The sequence below is a fragment of the Leptopilina boulardi genome, unplaced genomic scaffold (genome assembly GCF_019393585.1).
Source record: "Leptopilina boulardi isolate dan_hultmark-lab unplaced genomic scaffold, ZJU_Lbou_2.1 LbouV2_112, whole genome shotgun sequence".
In the NCBI taxonomy this organism is placed as follows: domain Eukaryota; kingdom Metazoa; phylum Arthropoda; class Insecta; order Hymenoptera; family Figitidae; genus Leptopilina; species Leptopilina boulardi.
The window spans coordinates 2,094,448-2,112,261 of record NW_026137655.1 but is presented as its reverse complement, the minus strand read 5'-3'; the positions used below and the strand labels follow the sequence as shown (position 1 = coordinate 2,112,261).

At 28.8% G+C, this 17,814-nt stretch overlaps 2 protein-coding genes across 3 annotated transcripts in view; one reads left to right on the top strand and one right to left on the bottom strand.

The window, feature by feature from the left end:
• LOC127278282 (uncharacterized) overlaps window positions 1-17,814 on the top strand; it is a 39,931-nt gene that overhangs the window by 4,597 nt on the left and 17,520 nt on the right. For both annotated transcript variants that reach the window (XM_051299928.1, XM_051299935.1), the window contains exon 2: window positions 17,034-17,112. In XM_051299928.1, coding sequence (XP_051155885.1) covers window positions 17,071-17,112 — 42 coding nt within the window. In that variant the 5' untranslated portion in view covers window positions 17,034-17,070. The remainder of the gene's footprint in view (window positions 1-17,033; window positions 17,113-17,814) is intronic.
• LOC127280818 (uncharacterized) lies at window positions 2,281-2,900 on the bottom strand. Its single transcript, XM_051304086.1, has 2 exons — window positions 2,858-2,900; window positions 2,281-2,600 (listed from the first exon to the last, which is right to left on the bottom strand). Exons 1-2 carry the CDS (start codon window positions 2,898-2,900, stop codon window positions 2,281-2,283), a joined length of 363 nt encoding a protein of 120 aa, XP_051160043.1.

Below are 17,814 nucleotides of genomic sequence, written 5' to 3'. Positions count from 1 at the left end.
AGTATTTTTGGTACAAAAGTATTTTTGGTACCAAAGTATTTTTGGTACCAAAGTATTTTTGGTACCAAAGTATTTTTGGTACCAAAGTATTTTTGGTGCCAAAGTATTTTTGCTACCAAAGTATTTTTGGAACCAAAGTATTTTTGGTACTAAAGTATTTTTGGTACCACAGAGATTTATTTATTTATTTCGATACCAAAGTATTTTTGGTACAAAAGTATTTTTGGTACCAAAGTATTTTTGGTACCAAAGTATTTTCGATACCAAAGTATTTTTGCTACCAAAGTATTTTTGGAACCAAAGTATTTTTGGTACTAAAGTATTTTTGGTACCACAGAGATTTATTTATTTATTTCGATACCAAAGTATTTTTGCTACCAAAGTATTTTTGCTACCAAATATTTTTGGTGCCAAAGTATTTTTGCTACCAAATATTTTTGCTACCAAAGTATTTTTGGTACCGTCGCTAAGGAAAAAATCCGTAGCAACCGTTGCTAAGAAAAAAAAATCCTTAGCAATCTTTCTCTTCATTTGAAAAATTCTTCTGTTTTTAAAAATTGCCAACATTCGAGGAAAAGAAAAAAAAAACACTTTATAATTTATAATGATTTATAATATTTATAAAACGATAGCAGGATCAAAATCTCATTAACTTTTTTTTCTCTCAAGTGCAGGATGATTCATTAATGATCAAAACTTATATTCAGTGTATAATTCTATACTTTACTGTTTTTCTAGACTCAGATGAGACTTTTTGTCCCCCCCCCCCCGCCCCCCAAAAAAAGCGAGAGACGATATAAATTTTATTCCTAATAAGTCAAGATGAGATGGAATACTAATTGGTGGGTTAAATAATTTTTCTTCTCTCTCCGGATTACGTCAATGTCTTAAAAGTTAATAACCCGAAGACTCATCTCTAATTCTTCATACATTTTTTTGACATTAAATTTTTTTTCAATAGAAACAATCTAGATAAATTTTTTTTTTACTTATAAATATTTTCTGATAAATTCTTTTAGTAATAATATAAATTTCTTTTTAAAAAATTTGATAAAATTACGAATTAGCAAAAAGAAGAAATAATAACCCCTAATGATATACACTTGCGACTTCCTTATTTGGAATGTTTATTGCCAACACTCCAAGAAAGTATAATACATAAACCGAAATGCAAATTGCAAACTCTTATCTTTAGCTTGTTAGAAAAGGTTAAAAACTATTCTATACAGTTTAAATTACAGGTTAAAGAGTATTATGTTACTCATTATACTAACACTTTAAGTAATACACTGTTCACACTGTGTGTTCTCTGGTTAGTAGCTCTCTCTCTCTTTTTCTCTCTTTTGCTCTCTCTCTCTCTCTCTCTCTCTCTTTTCTGTAGTGGCATCGAGGTAGCAATAAATTACAGTAAGAGGAGTCATTTGACACTCTTGATATTAATTACAGACAAACCGTGTATCCGTTGAATAATAAACGCTTCACTAATCATACACAATCTTACCTCCAGCGCGTGAGGCTCAAAAAAAAGAGCTTTAGTCATTCATCATGAATTTTTCGCACGTACACATTTCAATATTTGCCTCCTTCTCCTCCTCCCCCACCTCATTGAAATTTGCCGTTGGGACCACAACATGGGCGTTTTATTCACTATTAAATAGTTAACATTATTTTGATTTACACATTGTGCCTTCGGCTTGTTTTATATATATACTTTTGTATAAAGCATATGTAGAAGCATTTATACAAAATATATATGTATACATATATGAACTTGTCTCGTGTGGGTGGACATTCATAAAATACATTTAACTCTCTAATACCAAAAGAAAACCTTTTTTTTTCTAATTTTCCGTTACAAATTTATCTTTTCTGTTAAAATGGAATGCAGATACTTTCCATCATTCTGATTATCTCATCGAAAAAGGTTATTTTTATGGAGGTAAAAATATTTATTTGAAAAATATTTTATTTTTAGGAAAATAGTTACATTGAATTTCAATTAGCGATTTTCGAAATATTTGAATTTATCTTCTAGTGACTAATTTTTAGAAATTGGTATGGTATTTTATCGATTTTTCTTTTCAAGTTTCAATAATTTGTTATTTTGGATTTTATATTTATGGCTTCAATTCTTTGGTGTGATTTACAAAATTACGATCTTTTGCTACCATTGTTTGAAATAATTTTATTACATTTTTTTCCCTTAAAATCTGGTTTTGGTACCACTACTTTCAAAATTATAATTCTCTAGTACCAGTTAAATTAATGTAGTACAATATTTTACTCCAATATTTTTGTATCAGATGATATTTTGAAATCTTTGGTACCACTGCTTTTGGTACCATTAATTTTTGTACCACTGTTTTTGGTACCACTGCTTTTGGTACCACTGCTTTTGGTACCACTACTTTTGGTACCACTGTTTTTGGTACCACTAATTTTGGTACCACTACTTTTGGTACCACTACTTTTGGTACCACTAATTTTTGTACCACTACTTTTGGTGACACTGCTTTTGGTACCACTGCTTTTTATTTTGAAAACTTTGGTACCACTGCTTTTGGTACCAGTGTTTTTGGTATTACAATTCCTTGGTATCACTGTAATTAATATATATATTGGTACCACTGTGAGTTCTAATAATTATTAACTGTAAATATAACCTGGTACCAAAACCTAATACCAAAAAATTGTAATATCAAAAATGGTATTTATCAATACCACAATTCTTTGGTACTATTGTAACTTTGATAACATCAAAATTTAATCTCTCTGCTTTGAATACCAAAATAATTTTTATAAATTTTACCAAATCATTAATAACACAACTTGTACCAGTTACGATCAAAAAATCTACCTTCTTGAATTCGAATACTTTTTTCCTTAATTTTTGGCACCATAATTTTTAGTATTACAATTTACAATCGAAGCATTCTGTATTATTTTTCTACCACATTTTCCTGATCAAAAAGAATATTATCTCGAACCAATATAAACCGTACGCAAAACAAGTTGTCAATTCAAAATAAAAAAGATAAGATAACATTTATATTCGTGACCCTTTTTGTTTAAGTACACTTTGGAGCAAAAAAAAAAAAAGAAAATCGAAACCTTCTTATTCTAGCTCTTAATTGCAAAATAGGTTCCACTGTACGGTACTTAATCAATTATGCATCGCTTTGTAAGAAGCTCATGGTGGTTACATCCGTTTGTAAACTACAAACCGGTATTATATATCTTATCTTCTATACAACAATGCAAACGGACAATTTTTTCTTTTCTTCCAAGATGAATGCAAAAGCAATTGTTTCAATTTTGGTTGAAAAAAAATATTGTACCATTAATTGAACTCTATATTCTTGTAAATTCTCTATTTTAAAATCTAAAACATTTGCTCCATTTGATATTAAAAAAAAAACAGCAAATAAGATTGCATGTTCCCATTTATATCGATTCAGTAAACTAGCAAATGTCCACATATAAATACACCTTGGCGCGTGCACGTTTCCATAAGAACATAAATCTCATATTTGCCTTAGGAAATGTACTATATAACTTTAACTTTGTGTAACGGAGTTTATATTTAATATAGCTGCGTGTTATTTCAAGTAAATTTTATTGTCTTTCACACCACCTTATTCCGCTAATGAATAAACATTAATGTTCATTTATTGACTTTCTTATATACATTTGTAGAGATAGTGAAATATAAACTGCTTAACAAGATTGTAAATTTCTTGAAACATAAAATTCTTTTTTTTTCCTTCTTTTTTTCTGAACGACATGTATTTCACACATTTAGTAAATTATTATTATAAGATTTCTTTGCACAAAAATTCCTTTTTTTATTTTACTCGAATTTTTATTATTCACAAAAGGAGGAAATAAGTGACTATTTGCTGAACTGACATTTACTGTATTGACTTTGTCTAGACGTATTAATGAATCGACACGCGAACGTTGACTTACATGTGCGCTAAAGCGCTTAGTTTACTCACCATTTTTCCAAGTAACTGATCACTGAAAGAAGGTACGTGTGCTACTTATTAAAGTTTCCTTCTTTCTTTCTTTTTATTTTTTTTCTTTTTACTTTTTTTTTTGCATACAGTACAACAGCAGCTTTGTCAATTTGCATCGAAATGCCCACCGCGGTAGATTCCCCACAAAAGCTACTAACGGTTTTACAAAACCATGTGTCATTTCTTTTTTTTTTTTTTTTGTATTTTGCCTCTAGTAAAATATTCACAGTTCTTGAACACTATTGGCTATAATCTTGCAAAGGAATTTAAACTCATCAGATTACAAAATCTGTCTAGAATATATTAACATTTCTCATCGTCTCGAAAATCATTTAACGTCTCGAGGGAACATGTAGCGTTGTCCAAAAAATTACGTAAAACATTAAGACAATTTAAATACATAAAGAATCTCCATTTCAAGGCTTGAGTCATTTTTTTTTTAAAATGTATTTTATTATCCTTCATTAGAGATACGATTCAAGTTTATATTTTTAACATTATTATACTTTAGATATTTTAACTTTTGGTACCAAAAATACTTTGATAGCAAAAATACTTTGGTACCAAAAACACTTTAGTACCAAAAATACTATAGCACCGTAAATACTGTGGTACCAAAAATACTTTGGTACCAAAAATACTGTGGTACCAAAAATATGGTGGTACCAAAAATACTTTGGTAGCAAGAATACTGTAGTACCAAAAATACTATGGTACCGAAAATACTGTGGTACCAAAAATACTGTGGTACCAAAAATATGGTGGTACCAAAAATACTATGGTACCGAAAATACTGTGGTACCAAAAATACTGTGGTACCAAAAATATGGTGGTACCAAAAATACTTTGGTAGCAAAAATACTTTGGTACCAAAAACACTTTAGTACCAAAAATACTTTAGTATCAAAAATACTTTGGTAGCAAAAATACTGTGATACCAAAAATACTTTGGTACCAAAAATACTATAGCACCGTAAATACTGTGGTACCAAAAATACTTTGGTACCAAAAATACTGTGGTACCAAAAATATGGTGGTACCAAAAATACTTTGGTAGCAAGAATACTGTAGTACCAAAAATACTATGGTACCGAAAATACTGTGGTACCAAAAATACTGTGGTACCAAAAATATGGTGGTACCAAAAATACTTTGGTAGCAAAAATACTTTGGTAGCAAGAATACTGTAGTACCAAAAATACTATGGTACCGAAAATACTGTGGTACCAAAAATACTGTGGAACCAAAAATACTTTGGTATCGAAATAAATTCTCTACAGAAACTCTGTGGTACCAAAAATACTTTAGTATTTTCTTCTTTTTCTTCTTTTTTGTCATTTGAAATGACTAAATTTCTAAAATGATAATTTCATTTACCTGTGAAAAATCAGTGAAAAAAAATATATTGCAAAGCCTCAACAATGATGAGTAAATTGTAATTTGTGGTAAAGTAACTACAGGTGTGTGTCCAGTGTTAAGAGGCTCGCGCGGGGTTACTACATCGTTTACTATAATGACTTGCCGGGATGTGAAAACCGGTATATGGCCATAGATCCGTGCCATTATCCATTATCTGCACTGCCATTACATTCATTTGACACGCTACTCGCACATACTTATGTATATATATATAATACGAATAACACAATTCTTCGAGGGTTTCTCCTTCTTCTTATTCTTTTCTTCAACTGATATATACCGTTGATCACTCTACCCCCTTTGGCTTCATATTCCTCAAGTTAGAAATATTTTAATCAGAGATATAATCCATTCAATTCTTGGTAATACATAATGGCTATAAAATAAAAAGCTCAATTAACAGACACATGAGTATTTAGCGTTACGTTTTAATTTTAAATTATAATTTTTTTTTTTCAATTGTCCTTTTACAAAAAACCGATACGCTTCCATTATTTCAAATTCTAAACACACAAATCGCTCATGTGAAATAATTTAAATAATGAATAAAAATAATTAACTCGAATATATAGTTCCCTTATTATTTTTAATTACTTTTCAGTAAATTATTATCAAAAAATTAGATTTCCTAAGAATTTAAATTTTTATTTTATCCTAGAAGATAAAAAAAGACGAATATCAAAATACAAATTTTGGAAAATTTACACGAAATACAAAAAGTAGAACACTTTTTTTTAATGTGAAAGGTTTTAAACAAAAAATAGAAAAAGTGAATAAAAATAGTCGATTATGAGGTGGGGAAATAGAAGTGAATGATTGTCATTAAATAATCAATTATAGGAAGATGCTTGAAATCGTAGGTTGAATCTGAGAATCAGGAAAGTAAAAACGATTTAAGAAATGCGCATAAAAGGAGGTTGAAAGACTTTAGTTGTAACGGGTGTCCATGCCGTAATTACGTCGGCCTTTTGCAGACCGTGACTCGTTAGTTGCGCGCCAAGCGAACCTTCCATTCATGATAGTTCGGTATCACATTCGCATTCACGCGCACCTCCTACTCTGCTATATACTGTACAACACTACGAAACAACTCTTCTTCCCGCTACCACGCATCATTCTTCCAATTCAATCAGATTTCCAAACTGTTATAATAATTATTATACTTAATTTTTTTGAGAAAAAAAAATTTGATACTACAGAATTTTGGTACTAAAGTACTTTAATACTAAAGTATTTTTTATATTAAAGAATTCTTGTGTTAAAGTACTTCAATACTAAAGTATTTTGGTACTAAATTACTTTCACACTATATAATTTTAGTCATGAAGTACTTCGATACTAAAAGTATTTTGATAATAAAGAGCTTTTGTACTAAAGTACTTCGATACAAAAAGTATTTTTGTACTAAGGTACTTCCATACTAAAAGTATTTTTGTACTAAGGTACTTCCATACTAAAAGTATTTTTGTACTAAGGTACTTCCATACTAAAAGTATTTTTGTACTAAAGTGCTTCGATACTAAAAGTATTTTTGTACTAAAGTACTTCGATACTAAAAGTATTTTTGTACTAAAGTACTTCGATACTAAAAGAATTATTGTACTAAGGTACTTCGATACTAAAAGTATTTTTGTACTAAGGTACTTCCATACGAAAAGTATTTTTCTACTAAATTACTTCGATACTAAAAGTATTTTGATTCTAAAGTATTTCGATTTTGGTACTAAAGTACTTCAGTGCTAAACAATTTTTGACAATAAATACTTCAGTACTAAAGTATTTTTTTGTAATACAAAATTTTAGTACTAAAGTACCTAACTACTGAAATATTTTTGATCCTAAAGATTCTTGGTATTAAGCTACTTTATTACTAAAATATTTTCATTCAATTAACACTTTAGTAACAAAAAAAAAATATTATTCCAATGAATTGATAAAAATTGTGTTTCACTTTAATAGAAGTTGTTAAAAAATATTTTTCTTAAAAGAAAATTTGCTTTAGTGACATTATTATGGCATGTCACGTACAATTTTATAGTGAAAACTAATGTTAAATTTTATTATCTGTAATAGCTCCTTTAAAATCCTTTTCATAGCATGTTTCTTTTTTTTCATTGTTTTCCACGTTTCTCGTTACACGTTTTACGTTCTCTTGTTCCGTATATACATATATATATATATACTTTACATGGTTTTATTGTACTCCGCCAAACTCTCATTTTACCACTTAAATTAAATGTTATTCATCCTTCAGCGGGCACCACGGGTCCCACACACACAACATATATTACGGAATAGAGAAGTCATATAAAACTCCACTCTAGAAACCAGTTTTCAGAAGTTGTTAACATGATTTACAATTTGCAAAAAAAAAACCCACACACACACACGTTAATAATATTTTAAAAGTCTATAATATTCGCGTGGGAAATGTATGCGTACTTATCGAAAAAAAAAACAATTTTCCCCTTTAAAAATTCAAATAAAATTTTCAAGTTTTAGCTATAAAATTGTCTATTATTTTTCTTTGGGGGGATTTTATATATATTTAAAACCTAAGAAATAATTCAATTGCTTCGCTAAAAGACATTGAAGATTTACAATCGTTTCGGAAACTTTCAAGTTGAGGATATTAAAATTTGTTTAGTTGGGTTTAAAACTGCACGTGTGTAAAATATTGCCTCTTAACCTTTTTTTATTAGATGGTAATTATCATTTAAAAGTTGTTAGTTTCATAGGTGAATATAAATTACTCGTACTAATTTTTTTTTTTGGTATTAGAATTTTTTTGATATCGGTGTAATTTTCTATATTTTACAATTTGGTATCTTTTTCATAGTAAACAGAAATTGGTTGGTACCACTGTAAATTTCTTACAAAAACACTTTGGTATCTTTTTCTTACTTGGTACCTTGGTACCACTATAAATTTTTTATAATTTGGTATCATTTTCATTGTAAAAAAAAATTTGGTACCTTGGTACCACTGGAAATTTCTCAAAATTTGGTACCTTTTTCATAATAAAAAAAAATTGGTACCTTGATACCACTGTAAATTTTTTATAATTTGGTATCTTTTTCATAATAAAAAAAATTGGTACCTTGGTACCTTGGTACCAATGTAAATTTCTTATAACTTGGTATCTTTTTAATAGTAAATAAAAATTGGTACCTTGGTACCACTGTAAATTTCGTATAATTTGGTATCTATTTTATAGTAAACAAAATTGGTTGGTATCATTGTAAAGTTTTTACAAAAACACTTTGGTACCTTTATCATAATTTGTACCTTGGTACCAATGTAAATTTCTAATAATTTGTTATCTTCTTCATAATAAAAAAAAATTGGTACCTTGGTACCAATGGAAATTTCTTAAAACACACTTTGTTGCCACTGTTTGTGAATATAAAAATTCTTTTTCGTATCGATTTGACAAATTACATTTTAGTATCAAATGACGTTGACCACCAAAGATGAAGAATTTCTATCTTGAAAGAGGTGGTGTATATATATATATAATCTCACATCGCACAGTGTATCTCGAAAGCTGCGCGTACAAAGGGAATTATTAGCGTGGGATCTATTGCACATGAGGTTCCATGAGAGAGAGTGGGAGAAGACCGTTACTGAGACGTGTGCTGTGTAGTCTAACCGGGACCCCTCGAAACATTCCAGGAATGTATTGTGTCCTGGGAACTACAGAGACGCAACGTATCCCACTAATCTTGTGTGTAACTATTCCGACAATTGTATTTACTATATATACACATATATATGTATGTATATATATATAACTATTGTGGATACTATACTACTAGGTTGCAATTGTATACAAGGCAAGTGACACACGCGTTTGCATGTATCACATCTTGTAATCAATCACACACACACATAAATAAATTTATATATATATACCTATGTGCATGACCCATTGAGATTTGTACGCGACGTCTATATTAAAAAGTGATTGCTCGTCTCAGCTTGAAAGATGCAATTTTCTTGTGTATAGACCTCTGCAGAGGGTCGAGAGTGCTCTTAGACTCACGCGGATGTGTCCACTTGCACGTCAACTTGACGTGCCTCCAATCATGAAATTATATTGATCGCTCAAAAATATCAAAACAAGTTATATACAATTATTGCGTTTCGGTATATTTGAGAAAATATAATTTATCAATTTATAAAGAAAATTGTAATTTTGAATTTAATTATTGAAGTTAACATTAAATTTATATTATTTCATTTCATTAGTATCAATACTTTGGTAACAATAACCTTTATGGTACCATTACCCTGGTATCATTATTTCATTGGTACTTTTATCAATACCTGTTTAGAACCAATACGTCATTAAAACCAATAACCTGAAATCATTAACTTTTTGGTACCAGTCCCCTGGTACCAATAGCTGCTTGGTTCCAATATTTTGGTACCAGTCCTATAGTACTAATGGCTGTTTGGTTCCAATACTTTGGTACCAATACCCTGGTACCATCATCTTTTTGATACCAGTTCTATGGTAGCAATAGCTATTTGGCTCCAATACTTTGGTACCAAAACCATGGTACAAATACCATTTTGGCTTCAATACTTTGGTACCAATAGCCTGGTACTAATACTGCTTTGGCTCCAATACTTTGGTACCAATACCCTGGTACCATTATCTTTATGGTACCAGTCCTTTGATACCAATAGACTGGTACCAATACCTCTTTGGTACCAGTTCTATGGTACAAATAACTTTTTATTACCAAAACCCTGGTACTAATACTATTTTGGCTCCAATACTTTGGTACCAATACCCTGGTACAATTATCTTTATAGTACCAGTCCTTTGATACCAATACCCTGGTACCAGTTCTATGGTACAAATAACTTGTTATTACCAAAACCCTGGTACCAATATCACTTTGGTACCAATACCCTGGTACCATTATCTTTTTGATACCAGTCCTCTGGTACCAATATCCTGGTACACATACCTCTTTGGTACCAGTTCTAAGGTACCTATAGCTGTTTCGATCCAATAGTTTGGTACCGAAACCCTTGTACCAATACCTCATCGACGCCAGTCCTGTAGTACTAATAGCCGTTTAGTTTCAATACTTTGCTACCAATACCCTAGTAAAATTATTTTTTTGGTATCAATAGTCTGGCACCAATACCTGTTTGGTACCAGTTCTGTGGAACCAACAGTTGTTTGGTACCAATATTTTGTTAGAAATACTCTGGTACCAAAACCTTTTTGGTACCAATACCTTTTTAGTACCAGTTCTTAGAATTTAAAGCATAATTTTTGTTTTCAGAGTAGAAATAAAATTTTATTTTGACGCAAATAAAAAAATGTTATATAAATAAAAAATAGAAATATGAAACAAATATTATTATTTAGAATAAATTTTTTTAATTTATATAGTTTTTTTTATTCTTTGTTTGTAACTATATGGAATAAGATTTACTTTTTATACGTTACGTGCCGGAAGAAAGCAATGAAAGCTAAAGTCGTCAGTAAGGGGATTGATTATTTATATAAAGTAAACAAAATGATTCAATGTAAAGAGTCTTTGAGATGATCATAGGTCAGTGTGTGCGCTTCTTCTCAACAAGTAATTAAATTGTCTCAATGCTTGTCGTTTTCAACTGACACACGAGTAGGAGTTTATAAAGGTGCCTGTAGCTCCTCCTTCTCATTAAGATAGAAATGTGCCTCGATGAAGCGTATACGTATATAATTATCATGTTAAGACATAAGGAAGCTTTTCGATGACATTTAACAGTCCCTCTTTATATAGTTAGAAACAAATATATAGCAATTCGTTTTCTTTGTTTACATTTTAAATTTTTCTTAATTTAGTAATAAATAAAACAAATATTAATAACATTTTTGTGATTAACTAATTAAAAATTTTTAAAAATGTCTTTCAATTAAAAATGTGACATTTCTTTTTTTTATGCATTTATAAAAAATAGATCTCAGAGAGTGTGGGAGTGTCATGTTTCATTCTTCAATGCACAAGGAGAACAGCACATAATAGGATGTTAAATTCTATGAGAGCGTTGCCTATTAATCATATAAATTCAAGTTGATTACAAATCGTTTGTTTACACGGATAAGTTCACTTCTTTCCTCTCTATATCATTATGCGAATTCTTTGACATGATTTAACGATTTTTTTTTTATACGCAGTTAAAAGAAAATATTTTTAGATATACGTCGCTGAAATTAAATACACCTTAAAATTAATTTATTCTAATTAATTAAAGTTTAATTTATAATGTTTTTTAATAAGAATAATAATAATAATAAATCCCTGTGTAAAAAGTACCATCCAATCAATGAGACACCTGTGCCTCATTAAATCTGATTTTTTTTTAAATCTATAGAGAAGATACAAAAAAAAATTAAGTAGAAAAAAAATCTGCGCCCATATGTATTACATCTAAATTAGGGATATGGGATTGATTTGAGTCATTATAATACAGCGCTTAATGATTTTCATCAAACTAATTATACACTTTTTATATTATTGACTCTCAATCATCGTGTCGCGGGAATGCGAGAGGCAAAATATATTTTATAATGTATATATATTTCTACCTTTTTGAATCACAAGTATATGCATAATTATTAATGCTTAATTATCGTCAATTAGCGATCATTATATAACAATACTACATATATAAATTAGTAGAAAAAAATTCTTAATTTAAAAATATTTTATTTTAAAACTATTTTAATTATTAGTTAATTACTTAATAACAGTAAATTATTAAATATTAGTTAATTAATTAATAATAATAATTAACAATAGTTAATAATTAATAATATTTAATTTTCAATTAACTTTTACGTAATTTTATGTACTCTATTTTATATATTTAATACATTTTTTATAATATTATATTATAATTTTTTTTTATATTTATTATTGTTAATTTATTTTTATTATACGTTGAATATATTATTTTTAAACAGCTCTATAAAATTAATATAGTCTTTCATAAATAGTTTTTAAAAAAAGCAATAAATAGCGAGCATTGTTTTAAAAAGTTATTTAAAAAAACAATAATAATAATAATAATAATAATAATAATAATGGAAAAAAAAGCAAAATTTTTTCATTATTATGATGAGACTCTTGAACTGTGCATTTTCTCATGCGTTTCAAAAAGCCTAATAACATAATTTCTTCGTAATAGAACATCCTATTTTTCCAAACAGTTTTACGATCTCCCGCACGGACATTGATGTGAATATTTCTTACAAGTTATATATATATATGAATGCTGCACAAGTGCATAACCGGGTTAATCATGAAGGAAGTATATTATACCACATATGTTAGTCGTAATATTATATATACAACTTATACCATTTTAAAAGAAAACACGTGTGTATAATTATATATATCTCCATGGAATGTCTTTATATATATATATTGGAAGAAAGTATATTTGCAATGAATCCGATAATGAAAGATAGCCGAGCAATTGATATCGTCATATAATCACTCAATTGGCAGCAATTAATAGCCCCATTAAACAATCGACATTGTATAACAATACCGGTTTATTTCATATAGAAAATTTCCATTCAAATTAATTTTCAACATATTATCTCGAGAAAATTTTATAATTATTATTATTATATTTATTATTATTATTATTATTATTATTATTATTATTATTATTATTATTATTATTATTATTATTATTACTTCTATAAAAACAATGATAATAGAATTGTTATTATTTATTTTACTTTTGGTAATAATTGTTTAGCAATGATTGGAGAAACGTGTATAAAAATAAAAATTTATATGTTGTTGGTTCCAATGAGATTGTTTTTACGAGACTCTCGCCCTCGATATTTTCCTGAACGACTCTTTTGAAATCAATGCCTTTGCAATATACACGTGCTCTCTCTCTCCAGGACCTGACGATCAATGTCATTGCAAATGGCTGAGCAATGATGCATTCAATGCGGTAAAAACAGAGTCGACTTAACGAGCCGCGAACAAGCTTGAAATCAGGATTGAGCCGGCTCCTGCGGCTGCAACACGTTATACGATTCGATAACTTCCGAACGTAACCCACGCCTTTCCACGCAGCATCTGCGTTAACCGCATTTGTATATATATATATATACAATATATAGCTTACTTCTTCTCACTCGCAGATATATTCTTCTCATGTTTCCCCTCTCAGCATTTTCCTATAACATCAATCTCAATAATAGTATAATGAATATTTTTTCTTTTATTTTTATTTATGTTTATTCTAAACCCATCTTTCTTTTATAATCAGGTGCTTCTTTTGTTGATACTTTTTTTTATAATCGTTACACTTATTGTTATTAAGTATACAAATATATTGTAACAAACCTGGTACCAGTACTCTGGTAACAATAACTCTTTGGTACCAGTCCAGTGGTACCAACACTATGGTATCAATATATGTTTGGTACCAATACCCTGGTACCATTATCTTTTTGATACCAGTCTTCTGCTACCAATAGCTATTTGGTTCCAATATTTTGGTGCCAGTTCTATGGTACCAATGGCTGTTTGGTTCCAATACTTTGGTACCAATACCCTGATACCATTATCTTTTTGGTACCAGTCCCCTGGTACCAATAGTCTGGCACCAATAGCAGTTTGGTTCCAATACTTTGGTACCAATACTATGGTACCAATACCCTGGTATCATTACCTTTTTGGTACCAATACCCTGGTACCAATAGTCTGGCATCAATAGCAGTTTGGTTCCAATATTTGGTACCAATACTCTGGTATCATTATCGTTTTGGTACCAATACTATGGTACCAATACCCTGGTATCATTATCTTTTTGGTACCAATAGTCTGGCACCAATACCTCTTTGGTACCAGCTGAGTGAAACCAATAGTTGTTTGGTTCCAATACTTTGTTACCAGTTATGTGGTACCAATAGCTATTTGATACCAATACTTTAATAGCAATACTCTGGTACCAAAACCTCTTTGGTACCAATACCTTTTTGGTACCAGTTCTTAGAATTTAAAGTGTAATTTTTGTTTACCAGTCTCATGGTACCATTATCTATTTGATATCAGTCCCCTGGTACCAATAGTCTGTTATCGATAGCTGCTTGGTTCCAATATTTTGGTACTAATAACCTGGTACCATCATCTTTTTGATACCAGTCCTTTGGTACCAATATTCTGGTACCAATAGCTATTTGGTTCCAATATTTTGGTACCAATTCTATGGTACCAATGGCTGTTTGTCTCCAATACTTTGATACCATTACCTTTTTGGTACCAGTCCTCTGGTACAAATAGTCTGTTACCAATAACTATTTAATTTCAATATTTTGGTACCAGTTCTATTGTACCAATAGCTGTTTGGATCCAATACTTGGGTACCAAAACCCTGGTACCAATACCTCTTTAGCATCAGTCCGGTGGTACCAATAGCCATTTGGTTCTAAAACCTTGGTACCACTTACCAATATTTTGATACAACTTTGATAAAATTATTTTCCTATTCTATTTCTTAGTTAACATTGGTACCACTGTTTTAAATAATACAATTCCTATGGTAAAGAAATATCGTGTAAATATTGTTTTTCTTTTTAATTTATGAATAATATATCGATACATATCGAAAGTACAGCGGCAATTCCCATAGTATATACAAAAGGAAATGATTATCAGACACGTACGATGGCACATTAATTAAGTCGATTCAATGGTCTAATAAGCTTACCTTTCTTCCGCTTTAAACCCGCCTCTCGATTATTTCCTCGTGTGAAACATTTTCTTATAAAGTCCCAATCGCACATATGATTCAAAAGCAAAAAAAAACAAACAAAATAAGCAAAAAAAATTAATAATAATAATTTCTTAATTAATTATTGTTTTTAAATAAATTGTACAATAGAAAAAAAAAATTTATGAGATCTTTGACCGAAGGCATTATTTGCATAAATACGAAGAATTTATTCTCATCTATTCAATAAATATTTTTTAAGTTTATAGAATATAGCTTTTAACGAAAATAAAATTTCCATTATCACTTCCAAAATATAATTTGTCCTAAAAACATCAAAGTAACTTTGAGAGAATAGTCTTTGCGATTATGCTCTTAAGATCAAAATTTATCTCTTTCATTACCACAAATTATCAAGAGTGTGAAGGTAATTAATCGAATTTTATTACTTAATTTTATGAATCCCGAGGCATTAAAAGATAAGCGAAACTGGTCTTGAATCTGAAAATAATACCTCTATATAATACCTCTATCATTTAATGACTTTTAGTATCCTTTTTAGCTACAAAATTGATTTTAAAACTAAATTTAAGAATGAAAAAACATTCTTGTGAGTTTCTATTTTACAATTACGTTTTTAGTCTAATTAATTGAAATAATAAATAGAAATAGAAAAAGAATTTTTTTTTTAATATAATATAAAAAATGTCAATATATAGATAAGAAGATGATTTATGTGGGAGTTTGTAGAGATCATAACAGATGAAATGAGATCGAGACTCAAAAAAAAAAAAAAGATTGAATAGTCGTGTTTGATAATAATCAAAAGTTGTCCAGTCAGGTTCTTTCGATGAGAACTCGTCATTCATCTTTATATATATATTTTTTTTTCATCTTATTGCATCCATTATGCTTTATGATTATCGCACTCGGTCTCACGCATAAATTAATAATTATAAAAATTATTAACTGTAACTATAAAAGAACAATCGTGACAATAACAACTTTACTCATTTTGCATTCTTGAAATTTCTCTATAATTCAGCACTGGTTCTCGATATATAAGGAAACTTTCGATTTTATTTTATTACCCATTATTTAATTAAAGTTTATAATTTTTTTTTAAAAAAACTTTATCAATTACAGTTTCAAACGGGAAATCAGAATTTAGTACATTAATAACTTTTTTTTAATATCAAAGAAAATAAATATTTTAACACAAATAATATTAATAAATATTTTTTTATAATTTTATATGTTTTATTTTTTATATAAATTATATCTTTTCGTGAAACTGGAATTTAGTAATCAAAATTATAAATAGAAATTAGTAATCTAGAGAAATTTTTTTTTATACTGAATTCCTTTTTATATCGTTTTATATTGAGAGGAATTTTTTTTTTATGGGTGTGTAATATATTTTAAGGAAGACATTTGTAAAAAAAATGAAATTGAATTTTATAAATAATAAATCTTGATGAAATAGACAAATCAGCATAAAATGACAAATCATTTTTATTTTTCAAATCTATAATTGGCTACAATCAATTTCTCGGCACTTTTCAACGACGTCATGCTTACTTCAATTCTAGATTCGACATTCACTATGAATCAAATTTATATTTATAATTCGTTGTACTCAAGACCTCCTTATGATTTGAACCGCGTCCTTTTTATAAAGTGAAGTGAGCTTGGCTAATTTACTCGTTAGACCATGATGATAATAATGATGGTTTGAATGAATTAAAAAAAAAAATATATATATATATAGATCCGGCTTTGACTAATTGTGAAGAAAAAATCCTTTCACATTTGTTTATTTCCTTTTTTTTTTCTTTTCAGGAAAGCTGTTTCAGCGTGAGAGGCTGGGACATCCAGGATGCTAGGGGTGCGGAAGTTGCTACGTTTGCTGATCTATATGGTGAGTTATTCATTTTAAAATCAAAAAATTTTTTTGAAACCAAATATTTAAAAAAATTTTCTTTTCCGATTGAAATTATATCCTCTAAATATGAGTGGATTTCGCGAAAGAGATTTTTGTTTTTAGTACAAAATTAAAGTGGATCCTCTTAATACGAGAGGACTTTTAGGAATTAATTAAGTACTACTAAAATTTATAATTATTTATATATTATATTTTTTTTTATTTATTAATTATATATTCTAATTTAGTTAATCTAAATTTGTGTTAAAAAAAAAGTTCCGGGAAGTGACTCGCATTTTTTCGAATGACAATGCTCGATCAGAAAAGAAGCGCGCGACATATTGCAAGCGAATATTTTCCATCTAGTTTAAAAAACCGTTATTTTATATTTTATATTCGTCTCATTATTTAGGTCTATATCGTGAAAATTACCTCATTAAATGATCATAATTTCTCTTTATAGAAATGCGAAACCATTCGATTAAAAACGATAAATAATCTTCTCTCGCCTTCATATAGTAAAATATTTTTTTTCCCCTTCGAGGAAATAAAAAATAAATTTCAATTAAATCAAGACTAAAATTTTTAGAAAAAAAGGAAACATTATCTAAAATTTTGAAATGAAAAATTATAAATTATTTCTAAAAATAAAAATGGAGAAAATGCTCTACTTTTTTCTTTTAAATTCTTATTTAACTA

Coding starts and splice junctions, on each gene's coding strand:
- LOC127280818 (XM_051304086.1), bottom strand. CDS start 2,900: ATGGTGCCAAAAATTAAGGAAAAAAGTATTCGAATTCAAGAAG. Junction 2,601..2,857: donor AAGTATTCGAATTCAAGAAG/GTAGATTTTTTG, acceptor TATTAATTACAG/TGATACCAAGGAATTGTAAT.